The sequence below is a fragment of the Callospermophilus lateralis genome, chromosome 6, assembly GCF_048772815.1.
Source record: "Callospermophilus lateralis isolate mCalLat2 chromosome 6, mCalLat2.hap1, whole genome shotgun sequence".
Lineage (NCBI taxonomy): Eukaryota > Metazoa > Chordata > Mammalia > Rodentia > Sciuridae > Callospermophilus > Callospermophilus lateralis.
In genome coordinates this window covers 10,208,276-10,220,973 of record NC_135310.1, presented here as the reverse complement: position 1 = coordinate 10,220,973, position 12,698 = coordinate 10,208,276, and the positions used below count along the sequence as shown (strand labels likewise).

General features: G+C 58.8%; 1 protein-coding gene across 1 annotated transcript in view; it reads left to right on the top strand.

Moving 5' to 3' along the window:
- Synj2 (synaptojanin 2) overlaps window positions 1–12,698 on the top strand; it is an 85,354-nt gene that overhangs the window by 14,237 nt on the left and 58,419 nt on the right. Inside the window, exon 2 of the mRNA XM_076858085.2 lies at window positions 11,068–11,154. Within this exon, the coding sequence (XP_076714200.2) occupies window positions 11,068–11,154 (87 nt within the window). The remainder of the gene's footprint in view (window positions 1–11,067; window positions 11,155–12,698) is intronic.

The following is a 12,698-nucleotide window of genomic DNA, read 5'->3' as shown; positions in this document are numbered from 1 at the left end:
CAGCACCCTGGGGCTCCTGCTGCCCCTTGCATGGGTCACGCTGATGGATTGGATTACATAAAAATTGCAAACTCTAGTGTACCACACACACTCCAAGTGTCATTAGAAGGCAAGCAGCAGTCTGGAAGGAAACTGCGTTCAACCCTTTGTGACATAAAAGCTAAAGACTGATAATCATTGCATATAAAAGAGCCCTGGAGATCACCAAGGACAAACAGTGAGCACAGAGGCTGGCAGGGGGATAATACGCGATTCTCAGAAGGGAAAGCACAATACTCAGAACAATGGGGCTGGCGCTGCCAGCTCTGCCAGCTCTGCCCGCAGCGGCGTGTGATCAGGGTGGGTGAGGGCTGAGTCTCCCTCCTGCGCTCCCCCCGTGAGCCAGGCACGACCGACCGTGGTACCGCAGAGGGCGCAGGTGGATGCCACACTAGGTCAGGCACCCGCCCTCCTGGGCCACAGCTGGTCCTCACACCTGCCCAGCTCCTCCTGCCCCCGCCGGGATGTTGGTTCTCTGGTGCAGGCTCCCTGGGAGGGAGGGCCCTGCAGGCCTCCAGACAGGCCCAGACTGGACTTGCCCTCCAGGGGGCCCAGCTGCTTGGGTTCCAGCCTTGAGAGACACAGGGCAGGACTCAGGTGCTGGGGACACAGCCACAGCCTGGGACAGCCTGAAGTGGCCAGGGTTAGGAGGACACAGCCAGCTCCCTGAAAGGTAGGGGACAGGCAGGAGGCTGGCAGCTCGTTCTGTAAAGTCCAGACCCCACCCTCAAGGGGGCCCCTGGAGACAGGATTTCATGGGCGCAAGACACTGTGTCCACCTCGCAGAACGTCCCCCAGCAGCTCCCAAGGTCCCGCAGTAAGACAGCTGCTCAGCAGTGTTGCTCAAGACCCTTGGCCTTTTGTTCATGGAGCCTGTGGCCGCACCTCGGGGTACACCAGTGTCCCAGGGGATGCAGTTTGGGAATCCTGCTGGGACGTGGTTAAGGCCCAGAGCCTCCCGTGGGAGGCGCCAAATCCAGGAAGGAAGCCTTGGCCCCGGGAGTGAGGGGCAGTTCAGAGTCGTCCAGTGGTGGGCACTAGGGTCATCTGAGAAGGCCTCTTCTGCCCCGTTGTGGAAGGGAGCGTGGGTGTTCTTTTCCGATGCCAGCCAGGCCCCTGTGAATGACAGACCAGGGTAGAGGAGAAGGAGTGGTGAGCAGCCCGTGGCCCCGCGTGGCCTGGAGCTGGCCCACGCGCCCGAGCTTCCCCTGGTGGCTCGTCCCTAGTCTGCCCCACGTGGGCCTCCGTCTATCCCCCGCTGTCTGGGAGACCCCGCTGCAGCTCTGGCGGGTGGTCCTGGGAGTGCCCCTGGCTTCCTCCCCAGACAACCACAAAGAAAGACCATGGGAGAGGCCTGAGCAATGGGTGATGGCCTGTTCTCTGGATTCCGGGTCAAACTGTGGCTAGAGCCGGCCTCTGGTTGGCTGGCCTTTCCCTCAGCCCGCCCCCCCCCCCATGTCCTGAGGCTGCTCTGCCCTCTGTCCGTGGGGTGGGTCTCCTTAAGCCTACCGCGCTGCCTCCGCCCCTTCCCTGGAGAGCCTCCTGCCCGCTCTGTCCCTATCCAGGTGAGGCCATGCCCACAGGCTCTACCTCCTCTGCTGGCCTCACCCTCTGGCCTCCTCACAGCCATGGCTGTCTCCCTTCCCCGTGGACCTGGCCCTCCCAGGAAACCGGCCCTGGGGGCTGAATTTCAAGGCCTGCCCCCTGCCTCCTTCAGCCCCTCCCCTGTCAGGACCCCAGCAGGGCCTTGTGCTGACCTAAGCCTGTGTCCTCTGCCTCCTCCCGCTGGGCTGTGGCGACTCTCACACTCTGCTCCTTTTACCGCCTGCCTCCTTCCCTCCTGCAGGTGAGTTGCTCAGCTGGCCAGAGAGGAGCCGGACAGTGCTGACTGAGTGCTGTTGGGTGATCTCAGGCCTTTTGCTGGTCAGAGTCTCCTCCTGGCTCTGGAGTGACCACTCCACCCACTTCAGTCCCTCTCACCTGGGACTTTGCTTCCTACTTCCCTGAGAAAATGAAAGTCACTGAGAGGGAACTTCCCTAGTTGCTGCTCTGAGCTGCGTGCACCACTGTCTCTGTCATGTTCCTGTCCTGTCCGTCCGTCCAGTCCCCCTTGCCTTTTAACCCCTTGCTGCTCAGTGCCCCCTTTCTTGCCCCCTGGCCCACGTCCACCATGACCAGGAGGCTGACATATCATCCTGAGGGACCTGACCTGACCCTGGCCCCTCCTCATTGCCCTGTCCCTCACGCCAGGGGCTGTCCACACGGGCTGTGTCCACTTTCCTCCTCCGTGCTCCTCTGAAGCAGCTCGGGCCAGCTCCAGTCCTCGCCTCTCCCCTGAACTTGGCATCCTGGCCCAGGGCCCTCACCTGCAGAGTCCCCTGCCAGCGGCCCGCAGGCCTCCACGCTTCCTTCCCGGTTGGTCGGCTTTTCCCATGTTCTGTTCAGGCCCGAGGCCTTCCTCAGGCCCGCGTCCCCTGCAGTCTGGGGGTGCCGGCACCCGCGGGCCTGGAGAGGCCTGGTGAGCGTGGAGCTCAAGTCAGGAGGCTGTGACTGTCCTCCTCCTGGGGTCCCCAGCTCCCGCCTCCCACCTGCCTCCTGTCCACAGGAGCTGTGTGTGGCCCAGTGCAGGGCTTCAGGGTGTGGGGCGTGTACACGTGTGTGGAAATAGGGAGGAGGTGGGAGGGGGCCACTGGGGGGAACCACTTGAGCAAGGAAGAGGACGGGGGAACTCAGGAACTGGTGGGGTGGTCCCCGCAGAGAGGAGTGATGGAGGACCAAGAGCAGCTGGGCCACCTCCAGCACCGGCCTGGGCCGGAACCAGCTTTAGGGTTAGATGCAACATGGCACCAAGGGCCCCTCCCTCCTGTTCCCCACTGGGTCGGAGGAGAAGCGACGCCCGGTCCTGCGGTGCTGCTCGGCCCAGTGAGCATCCCAGTGAGCGGATATGGCTGCCAGATGCATGGCCAGCTTTGTGCCAGGTTTTTAAAGGTGACGATTTGCTTTCCTGGATTCTTTTTTAAGGAAAAAAAGACTCAACTTCAAGTTCTCAGGTCCCAGGAGCCTGCCTCCCCCTCGGGCCTGGTCCCCTCAACCATGCTGACAGCTCAGCCAGGGGTGTGGGGAGTGGGGGAGGCCCCTGCCCGGAACAGTTTTCCATTCCAGCTGCAGGAGGCTGGGCTTCCCTCCTGTTTTCCCTGGCTGCGCAGGAACATCAGCGCGGCATTGGTGGGGACAGTGCCTTTGCTGACCTAATGCTTGTTAAAAGTTTGAGCCCCAGGGCTCCTGGTGGCCTGGACTTTTTGGTGAGGGGGAGATGCAGTCAAGTCTCTCAAAGGCTGACTGGCTGGCCAGCTGGCTTTGTCTCGGGCTCGGCTTCTGTTTCCAACAGATGTTTTGGTTTGCGTTTGCTTAGCAACCCTCCTGCTCTGCAGAGCTGCCTGGGCTCCAGCTGACAACCCTGGGAGGCTCAGCCACAGCCAGACTGCACTGAGCTGGACCCGCTCAGAAGGAGACTCTGATCTTGACCTGGACCCGTCTCGAGACCCTGAAATGCAGGATGGCTTACTTAATGTCACATCCAAGAACGGGGCCACAGGTGGTACCTCCACTTGGGGGGGCTGCAGTGCTCAGTTGACCTACTTACTGTTCTGACTCGTGGGCAGGGCAGGGCTTTCCCGGCATTTCCTTATGGCCTATCATCGTGGAAAATCTTGTTAAGGAGGAATGTGTGGCTGCCTGACTCTGGAGCTGCACCGGGTCTGCTGACCCACAGATGCTCTTGGCTGGGCCTTCAGCAGAGCAGACCCTGGCCATAGCCCCTGGAAACGGCAGCTCCCACTGACGCAGCCCCCACCTAGGGTGGCCTGACCCCACGCTCTGTCTGGGGACCGGAATCCTGGCCACACTGTTCTGCTTGAGGGCGAGTCTCCAATGCCCTGAGCTGCTCAGGTGGCCTCTTTCTCCTCCACCCAGAGGGTGACCTGAGGGCAGGGAGCCTCCACTTCTCCTCCAGGCTCCTGGAGGCCCACCGGACCTTTCTTTGCGGTTCACCTGTGGTTCCTCCCCGTCCACACTGCGACTGGTTCTTGCATAAGCCACGTTGTCGAGGGGTGAGGAACTTTCCTCAGGTTACCAGGGAAACGACTGAAAGTCTCTCCACAGTCAGATGCACCTGCACAGAGGGACACCAGCTCTGTCACCCTGGGCCCGAGCCCACCGTGACATCAGAGACTGCCTCGCAGCCACGGTCAGCTTCCCCTGCCCTCCTTTCTCTGTCACGTTCTCGAATCACATCTTGTTCTTGGTACCTTGGGTCCCCACATGGTGGCCCTTGCGAAGACAAGGACGTCTCCTCCACCTAGTGTGTCCCTCCCTAGCCCAGCGTGCCCTAGTCCCACCACCATCTGTGTCAGACGCCCCCCTCCGTTCCCCTCCCCCGTCTTGCCGCCCAGCCCTCCTGTTCCCTGGGCCCTCCGTCTGGTGGGGTCTCCACCTGGAGCCTGTCACCTTTCATGCCCACTCCGCCCTCTGCCTGCTTCCTCTTCACAGGACAGAGAGCACCCACCTCCTCCCCCTGCCCCTCGCTGGCTCCCACCCCCCTTGGCCGAACCAACTCATTCTGGCCCCATCTCTGGTGGAAGTTCCAGGGTCCCTGTGTCACCTCCCCCTGCTCAGCTCACCCTCCCTCCCTCCCCAGGACAGTCCACTCCCCTCCCCTCCCCCTCCCTGCCTTCACTCCTGCAGATGGCCTTGTTCTCCTCACACTGGGAACATCGAAGCCCTCAGGGAGCGTGCTGGCCAGTCTCTGTGCACCCATCTGTCCCCGTGTGCTGTCCCTGCCCTCCTGTTCACATGCTGGACTGCGGTGGCTGGGGCTGGCCCCCCCACCCCGTGCCCGGATCCTGCTGGCCTAGCCCAGACGAGCGTCTCTGGGACCTAGCTTGGTGGCCATGCCACATCATGGAGAAATCTTTTGCCCAACTTCCCTCAGCAGCCCGGCATTTCTCTGCCCGCCCCCACGTGTGGCCACGTGCCCCCAGAGCTCCCCGGGGAGTGGTCTCCTCGCAGCCTGTTTGCTCCCACTGCTCCATTAGGTCCTGGCCCTCGGCTTTATGGAAGCTGCTCCTGTCTGGTCACCAGTGTCCCTGGAAGCGACTCCTTCTCAGTTCTCCCGCTGTGGACGGCACAGAAGCCTCTGCCCTCCCAGCCGCTTGGGCTTCCTGCAGGTCCTTCTCCCCCAGCCTCTGGGGCCCTGCACCTCTGGAGTTTCCTAAATGTTTTTTGGCCACTTCTCATTGTCCCCAACACGCTGTGCCCAGAAGCCAGCCCTGGGGCTCCCTCCACTCCCGTGACATAGACACCTCCTGCTGGCTGAGGCCCAGCTGGGCTCCCGCTGGCATGGCCCTGTGTCCTGTGGCCACTTGGCGGCGCTTCTGGCCTGGCCAACGCCAGGAGCCGCCCTCCCGCTCCAGTGCTTCGTCCCTAGGAGCCGGGTTAGGTCCTCTGGGCGCTTCATGCCGCTGAGGAGTCACGGGGTCTCTTTGCTTCTCGTTTTGTGGTGCTGAGCTTTGCGCCCTGTGCCAGGCAGCGCCGTCCCCTGAGCTGCATCCCCCAAGGTTCCCAAGATGTGCTCATGGTGTTGGTGGCCTCACCTCTCCAGGCTTCTTCTGGAAGTGTGTGCAGACGCAGCGACGTGGTGACGGGGCACCTGGGGGCAGGACAGGGTTGACAGGCAGAGTCCGTGATTCATGGTGACGCGGGTACCTAGGGCCCGATGTCCTGCTCGACTTTTCTTTGGAATTCCCACGGGAGGCCAGCACAGTGTCCTGAATCTGCTTGCTTCTCAGCACTTCCTGGGCATCTGCCCCTGTCCAGGCAGTGACCTGGTCCTTTCTTCCTCGGCCATCCCAGTTTCTCCCAGTGGGTCTCCCAGCGTTTCTTCTTGTCCCCCTAGCGTCTGTTCTCAGTGGCAGCCGGAGCAGTCCTCACATCCCTGCAGTGACTCTCCTCACTCACATAAGACCCAGCGTCTCCTCACCACCGACAAGGCTCTGCGCTGGGCGTCCTCTGTGACCTTTCAGTCACGCCGACCTACTTTCTCCAACTTGGGCACTTCAGTAGTGCTCCTGCCTCTGGACATTTGCACGTGCTCCTCCTCCCACTATCTCCTTGGCCATCTCTCTCACCTCTTTCAAGTCTGCAGTCAAATGTCGCCATTGTAGTGAGACTTTCTCAGATCAAACTATGTAAAATCTATTCCCAAACCACAATTCATACTCCTGCTTCTCACTAACTTGTTCTCTTTGTCTGGAGTCATTGTTCCTGTCATTCTTATTGATCTTATCTGTCTACCTTGGCACCTGGTAGGCTCTGTCTCTGCACAGGTTCAGCCTCCCCCCCCCCCCCAGGGCTGCCCTCAGCTGCCATTGCTCATCCTTCCTCACTTGTGTCCCTTCCTAGCCACCATCAGATGCCTGCCTCGGCTCCCCTCTGGTGTGGCTGGTCGCCTGGTTCTCTGTGGGGTCCTGGGGCCTAGAACATGCCAGCCACAGTCTGTGGCACTGAGATGGGGGTTCACCGAGGCATGGTGAGCCCTGGCAAGCAGCAGGGCTGCGGGGGTGAAGGGTGCTCATGGCCCCGTGGAGGACAGGAAGGTTCTCCTGCGGAAAAACCTACAGGACGTGTGCAGGCAGGCAGCTTCCGTCTATTCCGGGGCCTTCAGTAGGGGGCAGAAGTTGCGGGTGGCGGCCAAACGCAGCCTGCAGAGGTGTGCGGCCGCCCACGCGGAGCTTAAAATAAGCCGAGATTGGTCGCCAACACAGAAACACCAGGAGTGTCCTGTTTCTCTTGCAAAACCGCAGCCCTGCAGGCCCCGGGCTCCCACAGCTGTCCACCTGCGCAGGGGTGTGTCCTGCCCCTCCGATGGCGTCCTTTGGCCTTGCCCTCTCGGTGCTGGGACACATGTCTTGTGGCCTCCGGGCTGGCGAGCAAGGGCACCCCTGCTTCCTTCAGACCCACCTGGGAAAGTGCAGGGGCTGGGGCCAGCAGGGGGTGGTTCTGGACAGGTCGTGGGGAGGTGAGGCTCAGGGATGCCACCCTGGGCAGGGAGGGTCACCAGGGGGGCTGCAGCCTGGGGGCGGGGTGCATGCTGGTCCAGAGGGTCCAGGCCTGGGAAGGAAAAGGAGCCTGGAGAGATGGCCACAGGAGTGCAGCCTGGGGAAGGACGGCTCTCCCAGTAAGGTTGCTAGGTGTCGGGGTCTGGGATGTGCCCCCCAAAACGATGTGCTGACCTCCTAGGCCGCAGGACCTCCTAGGCCGCGGGAACTCACAATGAAACTTATTTGGAAATAGGGTCTCTGTAGCCCGGTGGTTGAGATGAGGTCACACTGGAGAAGGGTGGGCCCGTAGCACAGGGACACATGGAGAGAGGACACTGATGACAAAAGCAGACTGCAGTGATGTGCCACAAGCCAACAGTCCCCAAGGAAAACCAGACACCAGAGTCTAGAAGACACGAGGAAGGACCCCCCCCCCCCCATGTCTCCAGGCCCGGGAATACGCTGGTTTAAGCCCCAGGGTAGCAGTGTGGTAATGACAGGGAGCAGTACTTCTCCCCCATTGTCAGGCCCAGAGGTGGGCAGCTAAGTCTGTGGTGAAGGTATTTCTATGAGGGAGGCAGTAATCTGCAGGAGGCCAGCCTCACCAACTTAGTGAGACCCTGTCTCAAAATGGAAAATAAAGGGCTGGGGGTGTAGTCCAGTGGGAGAGTGGTCCTGGGCTCAATTCCTGGTACCAAGCAGAAAAAAAAAAAAAAATGTTTATTCAGGAGTGGGAAGAAGGGCCCTGTTGGGTATTGCTTGTTTGTTTGTTTGTTTTTAAATATGGGGGCATGAAGGCTTTTTGACCTCTGTGTTTGATTTTGCCTTTGGCAGAGGCCCTGTGATCTGTGATCCCACAGGGCCAGGGATCCCTTCCCTCCCCTGAGGGCGCACATGACCGCCTCACTTTGTTTAGCACTTCCTGTGTTATTTGCTCAGGTTTGTTTGCGCTGTGGAATGAATGCACAAAGGTTTCTTTGTTTTGTGGTTAACAGGGTGAGAACCAGATAACACTGAGGCTGAGGGCTGTGTGGAAGAGCTGGGGTTGGAATGATGCTTCTGGGGTCAGAGTTGTTTTATTGCATTTGGTAGCTCTCTGCGGAGATGCAAAGGAGAACTGCTGTTTGCTCTGCTGGCCCTGCCTGCACCTGTCACCTGGGGAGGAGGTGCAGAAGAGGAGGCCCCTTTCCCAGGACTCCAGAAGCGCAGGGCACTGGACAAGCCTGTTGCCTCACAGTGGGCTCCTCACTGCCTGCAGCAGACCTTCATTGTGGGCCTGGGAACAGATCCTGAGAAGAAGGATGCTTCCTCCTCCTCACTCCTCCTCTGTAGACAGAGAGCAGGAGACCCGGGCCCCAGAAGACCACATCCTAGTACCCGCCCCAAGCTGGGATCTGATCCTGGACCATCTGGACGGGGACAGTGTGTTCACAAGGGTCCTTCAGTGATGGAGGTGGAGGCGGGAGGCGGACAGAATGAGATGTGAAGATGGAAACGGGTCAGTGCCTCGATTGCTGAACTGGAAGAGGGAGGACTGGCCAAGCCAAGGACTACAGGCAGCCCCCAAAGCTGGAGAAGGCACCAAGCCACCTGCACCCTCCAGGTGGAGCCCAGGCCCACTCATACCTGGCTCAGTGACTCCCTTTCACAGCTCAGACCTGAGAATCTAAGGTCAGCTATCTGCTGTTCCAAGCCAAGTGTAGTTTTGTTACAGCTGCAACAGGAGACTAATACATTATTCTCCCACCTCCCCCAGGTGCCCTAGGCTTTCTTCTTTTAGTACTGGGTTTGGACCCAGGGGTGCTCTGCCACTGACTTGCATTCCCAGCTCTTTTTATTTTTTCATTTTGAGACAGGGTCTTGATCAGTTGCCCAGGCTGGCCTTGGACTTGTGATCCTCCTGCCTCAGCCTCCCAACTCACTGGGATCACACTGCCATGCCCAGGTGCCCAAGGTTTTTGAGGCAGGTTGATGGCACAACTGGGTCTGTGTCTTCCCAGTCCTCTTCTAAGGGACCCTGACTGAGACCCCCATTTCATAGGTGCTGTATTTGCTGTAAGTACCCCCTACCGTGTGCCAGCAAAGTCTGCTCAGCTGTGAGCATTGGGGGCTTTCAGCAGCTGGTAGAGATCTGTGATCTTATTAATTATGCTTAGGTTACTACACCTGCAGTCTCAAAAAAAAAAAAATCAAGTGTTGGGGGAAACCAATTCATTAAGCTGGTTCTTGGCTTTTTCAAGGTCAGTCACCACTTTGGATTCTAGCCTCATAAAAATACGTTTCAAAATCTGCACACAAAACGAACTGGACATGACTTTCCTGGGTTCATACATGAGACACCACCAGTGTACCTCCGTATCATGTATAACCGCAAGAACCGGGAGTTGTGCTCCATGTGTGCATAATATGTCAAATACACTCTACTGTCATGTATGTCTACAAAGAACACATAAAATGAAAGAATTTTCACATAAAAAATCTGCATGCAATTTTGGAGATTATATAGACTCTCCCAAAGCTGTCCCTGAAGCTCCTGTGGCTGCTGGGAACTTCCTGTCACCAGGTGAAGAGCCCTGGTGTTCCGGTAGCTCTCCGGAGGTGAATGGCTGCTTCCTTAGCAAGGCTCCTAACGTCTTTGCAGAGCCCTGGAACCGTGTTCAGGGGACCCTCGTTACTTGCACATCCCATATTTGTAAACTCACATACTCTCAAACTTGTTTGTAACCTCAAGATCAAGACTCGTGGGGTTTGTGTGGACGTGAGTGTGGTGACAGTTTGTGACACCGGAATCACATGTTCCTGGCAGAGGTGGAGCATGTCCTGTCTCATGCTGTGAGCAAGTGCCCTTTTTGAGACTCAGTCAGTGCCACCTCTTGTTCATTTTTTATGTTTTTGTTGGTGATTTCACCATTTAGTATTTCTAAGTGCCAAGGGGCTGGGATATGCCCTACTGAGAAGACACTTTTTTTTTGTTTTTGATTGAACTCAAGGGCACTCTGACACTGAGCCACATCCCCAGCCCTATTTTGTATTTTTTATTTAGAGACAGGGTCTCACTGGGTTGTGTAAAACCTCATTTTTTGCTGAGGCTGGCTTTGAACTTGTGATCTTCCTGCCTCAGCCTCCCGAGCTACTAGGATTACTACTTTCTGTCTCTATAAATTTGCTTGTTCTGGACATTTCATATAAACATGGAATATTTAGAGGTCATTTATGACTGGCTTCTTTCACGTAGTGCAAGCTCTTCAGGTTTCATGTGTGTTGATATTTTGTTTGATGCACGTAAGGTCTGTTCTGAGAAGCGGTCCTCAGGCCCCTACCGCTGGCGTGAAGTAGAGTCTGTGGCATCCTGTGAAGGTCAGCACTCCCTGCGTCTAAGGGGCTTCCCTCGTCATTTTCTTTCCTCTTCTGCTTTCCAACTTGGCTGTGCCTTTGCGTGGGCGCAGACAGTGCCAGCCACCTGCGGGAAAGGCCACAGCTGGCTGTGACTCACTGGCCCCCATCCTGGGTCATCCTGGGGTGCCCAAGCTCCTCTGCTCAGACAGCTCTGGGTGGAAGCAGTGCCCTTGGGAAGTTCCAGGATGAGGCCCCCATGCTGCACTCAGGAAGGAAAGACCTCAGGCGCAGTCCCAGTGTCCCACTCATTACTGAGAGGACGGAGTGGATGTGGGGGGCGGGGGTGGCAGGCCAGGCCCAGGGCACCTGCTCCCAGCTGCAAGCCACTGGCCCCCGGAAAGCTGCCGGCACCTCCAGAGAACCAGCCTTTCCTGGGAAAGTGTCCGTCCTGGCCGCTCAGCGGCGGCTGGGGGCCGAGCCATTGTCTGCCTGCTCCTTCTCGCGTGGGTGGGAGCAGATTGGCAAGCGCAGTGTGAATGAAGGGGCGTGAGCAGGAGCCGCTCGCTGATGTCTGCTCTCCTGTGCTTCCCCGCAGCTCCGGAGGAGAAGGAAGTTATTAAAGGACAGTATGGCAAGCTCACGGACGCGTACGGCTGCCTGGGGGAGCTCAGGGTGAAATCTGGTGAGTGTCCCTGGGCCACAGCACCGTCGGGCCTCCACGCGGGGGCACGGTGGCTCTTGCCTTCTTGGGGAGGCAGCGGGGTTGGGCATTCAGTTTAATCACTCGAGGTGACAGTAGCCCAGTCGGTACCTGCCTGGGTGGAGGATGGGGCGCCCAGCCCTGGTACCAGGAAGGCGCCCCTCCACTGTTCTCCCCAGGACCTAAGTTTTCCCCAAAGGTGGCCGGGGCTGGTGCTGCAGGGGTCGTTGGTCTGCCTCTGGCTGGGCCCAGGTGGGTGGACGAGGGCCGGCGAGCAGGAAGATGCCCGAGACTCTGCATGGCCGGGCTCCCTGGGTGTATGGAGGCAGGAGGGGCTGGACTGGGGGTTGGTGGCCGGGAGAGAGGAGACGCTGAGACCTGCAGCCCAAGGCTGAGAGTGAGAGTGGTTGTGGGGAGAGGAAAGGTGACTGCACTTGAACATGGCAGCTTGGCCTGGCCAGAGGGAGGAGAGCTGGTGGGCAGCAGTGGACACCCTTGCTTGGGTGAGACTCAGGGCTGAGCCCTTCTGCGTCACCTCTGCAGCCTGCAGCCTGGGGTCCCTGGGAGTCTGCAGCCCCCCTTTCCTTCCTCCTCCCTCTGCCCATGCACTTTGTGTCCTTCCCACCCTGGGTCATCAGCGATCTGACCGTGGACATTCCAGCAGCCTCTGGGCCAAGCCTCCTGCTTGGCAGAAATGAGAATGGCCATGGCTTGTCCAGCCTTGGGCCTCGGCTGTTTTGGAACCGGTATGTGAAACTTGTCTGCACCACGCACAGCCTCTGTCGTTAGAGACCCAGGGCTTCTAAAGCTGAAAACAGGGTGCCTGTGGCCCCCCCTTTTCTGGCTCCTTCCTGCCGTGGGGTGTTCCTCTCTGCGCTGTGAGGATCACATCGGCATTTTCAAATTGGAGCCCCCGAGGAAGTAGTCAGGGGTCACGTGACAAACTGCACTTGGTAAGGGCTGCTTTGTGCCAGGGGCCAGCCACGGTTAACCCAGGCAGTCCTGAAGATAAGCCGGTGTGAGGACGTGTCTCTGTCCCCGTGGACAGGGAAGGAAACAGGCGCAGAAGGTTGAGCCACCTACCTAGAGGGAGCAGCTCGCTGGGCTGCAGCCCCCTCCAGCTGCCTCCAGCCTCCTGCATGAGAGCCTGCAGCCTCCGAGGGCTCGGGCAGGGTTTCTCTCTGCAGTGACGAGGCCCTTGCCCTCCACAGTGGTGCTGGGGGGACCGCGACCCTGAAGGGTGCTTTCCTGCCCTGGGCCGAGGAGGCTGGCCTGGTTACCCTCCCACTCTGCACATGCAAAGGGAAGCCCTGGAAACCTGTCCTGTCCTTATCTAGTCAAGACACCTTTCTTCTCAGGGTCACTTCTAGGTGCCCAGGATAGCTCTCCGTCATCTGGCAGTTGGCACCTTTTTTTTTTTTTTTTTCCATGAATGATTCCTTTTGCATCTGACTTGGACTTGCACTCAGGGAAGTGGGGTGACTGGCTCAAGTTCACACCATCCTCAACCCCTTGGCCTGGGTTTT